We start from the raw sequence: 6,248 nt of genomic DNA, 5'->3' as shown, positions 1-6,248 counted from the left end.
TTTTAGAATTTTTCCTGGGTTTTTTGTTTGTTAGTTTTATGCTCATTTTGTCATAAAAAACTTTTTTGATGGCAAACACAAAACATATGCAATATTTCCCCCTAAAAATATTTCAAAGTGGAATAATTGATGTGGAGTAATTGGAGCCTTCAATGAGTCAATAATTCATAACAATGATTTTGATCCAATTTAATTTTTTGAGAAATGGCAGTTTTAAACAAAAAACAGCCTGCGTGGCAGCTTTGTGTTATTAGTCAACATTTCAACTTATTCTCGTTACATTTCACCTTGATGCCCTTTTATTCCTCTTTTAACAGTTTTTTTTTGTCATGGAATTTTTTACACCTCTGTGTTAAAGTGTTGCTCAGAGTCCTCGGTGGTAGAATAAGCATCCTTTAACAGCCTTGGCTTGCAGCTCCTTCTCAGCATGTTCTGTCTTTATCTGGAAAACAAGGCCAGTGTAGGTGAGGTACGGTAAATAAACATGGGCAAAAGGCTGAATCGTAATCATACCATCCCCAACTGAGGGAAGAGACTAAAGGACAGTGGGATCATCAGGCCGAAGACCAAAGCTACACTCATGTGACGGATAGAAGCTGCCAGCATGGTGTTCTTCTTGAAAGATCTTGTTCTAAAAGACATAACTTGCATAATTCTTCAACACTTTGAATCAGGTGATTCAAATAAGAGTCAGCTGACCTCTCCAAGGCTGCAACCAGGCTATTAGGAACGGCAATAGCTGTGCCAAACAGCGCTGCTCTTGACCACGCAGTTTCCATCACAGCCTGAGAAAAACAACAACAAGTGTGCAAACAACCATCGCACAAATTGCAAACATGTCGCTTTTGCTCCTTTTTTACCTTCTTTGCTGCTGCTTTAGAGAAGCCAATGGGATTCCCATCTGAATCAAACACTTGGATTCCAGTTTCAAACTCCTCCCCTCTGACGATATATACGTTGAAGAAGGCAAGAGCAGCTGGTGGGGGAGACACCATCGAGTCATGCTCCGATATGTCTCATGTTAATTGTACCACTGGAATTTCACAGATAATGAACCTGAGAGTGGGATCGGTATGAAAAACCTAAAAAACTTCAGGACGTCTGGGTTTGTTAATCCAAGGCGGTTCACAATAATTTGAGGAAGGGCCTGCAACCAAAAGGTGAATAATGTAATCAGAATGTCAAAAAAATGTGTTTTGTACACTTGCACGAGCCAATAAGATTCAATATTAGTGCCGTATCAAAAAGTATCTATTTTTGTCACTGTCAATGTATCATCATAGATCTGTTTATTATTGTGCATCTTACGCAGAGATGAAACATTTAAGCTTCATGAGGAAAAATAAGTTTTTGTACACACCCCTGCACACGCTGCATATGACACCGCCCCTGCTATCAAGAGGCGCTGATTCAAATTTGCCGCTTTGCCCTCCTGGTGGGTGCAGATAAGCAGCCGAGGTATTACACATTAGTATATAGCAGTGGTTCTCAAACGTTTTTCACCAAGTACCGACTTAGAAAAAACTTGGCTCTCCAAGTACCACCACTATGACCAACAATAAAATAAAGTAGCGTAGTAGGCCTTAGTATTCCTTAAAAAACAAGGCAGAGATTGTATTTAACAAGTGTATTTAATATTTTCGGCCACTGTAACATTACACAGTTTGAACAGTAGCACTGTGTTTGAATATTTAATTAGGTGATTTTTTGGCGTACCACTAAATTGAGCCCGCGTACACAGTTTGAGAATCACTGGTATATAGTATATACACATTAGTATATTTGGCCTTTGATGAAGATGCAAAATTGCAGTACCTTTTCTGAAGAGGAATTTCTGTTTGCGTAGTTAAAACCGGCGGTGTAACTGTGTAGTAAAAACTGCAAGGAGGTGTTTGTTAGTCTCCATCAGGTGTCGCATTTATAGAAAACAGTTTAATATGTCTGTACCTGCCAAAAGACAGCTGATTTGACGCTTGTGTGTGGCAAAATGCTTCCAACAACCTGCAAAGCGATCAACATGTTAAAATGTACTCCAAGGTGCACCACAGCATCATGTGTGTAATGACTGGAGCCAGACGTACCAAAGGAACGTTTAATGGAAAAAATGCTGGAAAACAAAATGTGACAAACAACAATGGCATCATCATCAAACACCAGCCATACTTGTCCACCACATTTAATATGATCAGCTATTCATTTTCTTCTCCTCATTGTTTTGCCCATGATTTATGACACAAATTGATCGTCTTCCAATAAATGCCATATTTCTAATTAAACCTCTTCGAACAAAGCTGAAATTCTACACTTCAATTTATTTCAAATCCATTGCGATGGAGCGCTAACCAGTGCCTCCAGGGATTTGCTCACTTTTTGTGTGATCGTTGTGGCATAAAACTCCTGAATTCCCTGCAGCTTTTTCAGGAAGTTGCGATGTTCAGATGCTTATTTTCTTTTCAATAACTTTGAATGAGCTTGTAATTTTATGAATTTGTTATCAATGTTTAGAGCAGGGGTGCCCAAACGTTTTGCCTTCAAGGAACTAAAGTAAAAATGTACGTGATTTTACTTTAAGATTTTAAGTGTATAGCAGCACCATGAGTGAAGAGTTTAGACCCATGCGGCCATTTATAAAGTAGTGGAGATCCCTGTCCTTCATTGATGGCTACTAGTTAGTCTTGCAAACAAGCCATCAAAGGGTTTGTGAGCTTGTCAATATGTATTGCATTTGGTAAACCATCCTGCACGTGGTGGGCTAAATAAACCGCCTCGGCTACTTTGGTCACCCCTGTTTTGGTGTTTCTTCTAACCTGCTCAGTGGCCTTGTGGTGAGAGTGTTCGCCCTGAGATGGGGAGGTTGTGAGTAACTTCAAACCCCGACCAAGTCATACCAAAGACTATAAAAATGGGACCCATTATCTCCCTGCTTGGCACTCAGCATCAAGGGTTGGAATTGGGGGTTAACTCACCAAAATGATTCCCGAGCGTGGCCACCGCTGCTGCTCACTGCTCCCCTTACCTCCCAGGGGGTGGAACAAGGAGATGGGTCAAATGCAGAGAGTAATTTTACCACACCTAGTGTGTGTGGGACTATCAGTGGTACGTTAACTTTAAATTTTTAACCTAAAAAAACTACAAGATTTCAACACAAATTTAAAATAAAATACTTCATGTTTTTACTCACTTTATGCCACAGACTTAAAGTAGACACTAGATGGCAGTAAAAGCACATATTCAGAGCTCATTGTCAAAACACTGTACTGCTTTAATTAATTATAACAAATAATAGTTCAATAATAATTTATTATTACAGAAAGCAACACCACCTAAGGCTTCCTGTTGTCTTATTGTTCCTAATTTGTCTACACAAGAAACAAACATAAGTGTTGAGTGTCGGAAAAAAATAGTGATTGGCCATAATATGCGAAGAAGTTGGACAAAATTAGGAGGGCGGACATAATTCACTGGGTTTATTTGCGTGCACATTTCTGGAAGCACTTGTTGAAGCAAAATGATAGAAAAACAACCTATGTCAATGTCCATATACTAGTGCAGGCAACTGTACTTTTGTTTACTTGTGCTAATTCATTCTAACAGTCCAACATCTGCAGAAAATGATCAGCTTTGTCACATTACAGTACCTGGAGGGCGGAAAAACAGTGGAATTACAGAACCAGAATCCGCATGGACTGACGACTGTAAACAGACAAATGATAAATAATTTACCTTTTTTTTTTTTTAAATCAACATGAGTTATGCGAACACTTGGTGTACAAACCCCGTTTCCATATGAGTTGGGAAATTGTGTTAGATGTAAATATAAACGGAATACAATGATTTGCAAATCATTTTCAACCCATATTCAGTTGAATATGCTACAAAGACAACATATTTGATGTTCAAACTGCTAAAAAAAATTTTTTTGCAAATAATCATTAACTTTAGAATTTGATGCCAGCAACACGTGACAAAGAATTTGGCAAAGGTGGCAATAAATACTGATAAAGTTGAGGAATGCTCATCAAACACTTATTTGGAACATCCCACTGGTGAACAAGCAAATTGGGAACAGGTGGGTGCCATTATTGGGTATAAAAGTAGATTCCATGAAATGCTCAGTCATTCACAAACAAGGATGGGGCGAGGGTCACCACTTTGTCAACAAATGCGTGAGCAAATTGTTGAACAGTTTAAGAAAAACCTTTCTCAACCAGCTATTGCAAGGAATTTAGGGATTTCACCATCTAAGGTCCGTAATATCATCAAAGGGTTCAGAGAATCTGGAGAAATCACTGCACGTAAGCAGCTAAGCCTGTGACCTTCGATCCCTCAGGCTGTACTGCATCAACAAGCGACATCAGTGTGTAAAGGATATCACCACATGGGCTCAGGAACACTTCAGAAACCCATTGTCAGTAACTACAGTTGGTCGCTACATCTGTAAGTGCAAGTTAAAACTTTCCTATGCAAGGGGAAAACCGTTTATCAACAACACCCAGAAACGCTGGGCCTGAGCTCATCTAAGATGGACTGATACAAAGTGGAAAAGTGTTCTGTGGTCTGACGAGTCCACATTTCAAATTGTTTTTGGAAACTGTGGACGTCGTATCTTCCGGACCAAAGAGGAAAAAAAACATCCGGATTGTTATAGGCGCAAAGTTGAAAAGCCAGCATGTGTGATGGTATGGGGGTGTATTAGTGCCCAAGACATGGGTAACTTACACATCTGTGAAGGTGGCATTATTGCTGAAAGGTACATACAGGTTTTGGAGCAACATATGTTGCCATCCGAGCAACGTTATCATGGACGCCCCTGCTTATTTCAGCAAAACAATGCCAAGCCATGTGTTACATCAACGTGGCTTCATAGTAAAAGAGTGCGGGTACTAGACTGGCCTGCCTGTAGTCCAGACCTGTCTCCCATTGGAAAATGTGTGGCGCATTATGAAGCCTAAAATACCACAACGAAGACCCCCGGACTGTTGAACAACTTAAGCAATGAGAGCGAATAATAGAAAGGCGTTTAATTCGCCACAATTCACCCATTTAGAGTTCAGAAATCGGTTAAAAAAATATATGGTCTTTTTTCTGCAACATCAAGGTATATATTGACGCTTACTTAGGTCTGGTGATAATGTTCCCCTTTAAGCTGTACATCAAGCAAGAATTCCACCTGAGAAGCTTAAAAAATGTGTCTCCTCAGTTCCCAAACGTTTACTGAGTGTTGTTAAAAGGAAAGGCCATGTAACACAGTAGTGAACATGCCCTTTCCCAACTACTTTGGCACGTGTTGCAGCCATGAAATTAAAGGTTAATTATTATTTGCAAAAAATAAATACAGTTTGAGTTTGAACATCAAATATCTTGTCTTTGTAGTACATTCAATTGAATATGGGTTGAAAATGATTTGCAAATCATTGTATTCCGTTTATATTTACATCTAACACAATTTCCCAACTCATGGAAACAGGGTTTGTATATCCATGGCATTATGTCAATTAATAAAGCATTACAGGGGTAAATTATGGGTGTACCGTTTCCTCTGTACAGTATTTATCAGCTAATGCACACAGATATAGTTTGCATTACTTACAAGGGCGATGGTCCACTCATGCTCATCCTATAGGAAGAAGCAGAGGAAACATGAACATAAAGTTGTGAGTGTGCAAATAGAAGAGGTGAGCACAGAGCACGTTAAACCTTTTTGCTGACTTTCTCCCCACTTCCAAGGAGGGTGCGCACTTTTTGTATTTCAGCCTGATGGGGGAGCAGGTATTTCATCATATCAGTTCAATGGCAATCAATCACAACACTACTGTACAATATATCTCATATACTTACATCTGAGGTGAGCAGGGAGGATGGATTCAGAAGATTCGCCCATATGTTGAAACGACTAAAGAAAGACTGAAAAAATACACAGGCAAAAGTTCACCCATAAACATGAAATCTGCAAAAAGGTGAGCGACATATAATTGAAAATCATGTCAATGAACAACTATAGGCTCAATTACCTGACCATGGCATTTCCAGTACAACAAATTGACATCCATTGCAAATAATATGAAGGATAATAATGTTCGTCACTTCAGAGTTTAATGACTAAAATTAACAAAAGTCCATTGGGTAAAGAGTGCTTCTGCCATGTTCTTGAGGTCATTTTTGAAACAACTTCCGTGGTAGGTCACGTGTTAAGGTGTCTGTTCAGGGACAATGGGAAACGTCATTATGTCCATGTTGACAATGAGACA

The 6,248-nt window shown here is 39.3% G+C and overlaps 1 protein-coding gene across 1 annotated transcript; it reads right to left on the bottom strand.

The window, feature by feature from the left end:
- Positions 1–174: 174 nt before the first annotated feature.
- sfxn4 (sideroflexin 4) lies at positions 175–6,182 on the bottom strand. Its single transcript, XM_061961839.1, has 14 exons — positions 6,012–6,182; positions 5,839–5,904; positions 5,698–5,754; positions 5,591–5,617; positions 3,639–3,693; positions 2,082–2,107; positions 1,948–2,001; positions 1,816–1,878; positions 1,361–1,432; positions 1,057–1,147; positions 861–976; positions 700–785; positions 514–631; positions 175–442 (listed from the first exon to the last, which is right to left on the bottom strand). Exons 1-14 carry the CDS (start codon positions 6,048–6,050, stop codon positions 365–367), a joined length of 948 nt encoding a protein of 315 aa, XP_061817823.1. The 5' UTR covers positions 6,051–6,182; the 3' UTR covers positions 175–364.
- Between the last annotated feature and the right edge of the window lie 66 nt (positions 6,183–6,248).

Source organism: Nerophis lumbriciformis, linkage group LG02 (genome assembly GCF_033978685.3).
Source record: "Nerophis lumbriciformis linkage group LG02, RoL_Nlum_v2.1, whole genome shotgun sequence".
Taxonomy (NCBI): domain Eukaryota; kingdom Metazoa; phylum Chordata; class Actinopteri; order Syngnathiformes; family Syngnathidae; genus Nerophis; species Nerophis lumbriciformis.
Note: the sequence above shows the minus strand (reverse complement) of the source record. Positions and strands in the feature narration are given on the sequence as shown.

Bases quoted from the DNA above. Each gene is read 5' to 3' on its own strand.
- sfxn4 (XM_061961839.1), bottom strand. From the start codon at position 6,050: ATGGATGTCAATTTGTTGTACTGGAAATGCCATGGTCAG. The intron at 5,905-6,011 runs GTAATTGAGCCT...GTATTTTTTCAG, and splicing joins ACTGGAAATGCCATGGTCAG to TCTTTCTTTAGTCGTTTCAA. The intron at 1,879-1,947 runs GTACAGACATAT...ACCTCCTTGCAG, and splicing joins AATCAGCTGTCTTTTGGCAG to TTTTTACTACACAGTTACAC.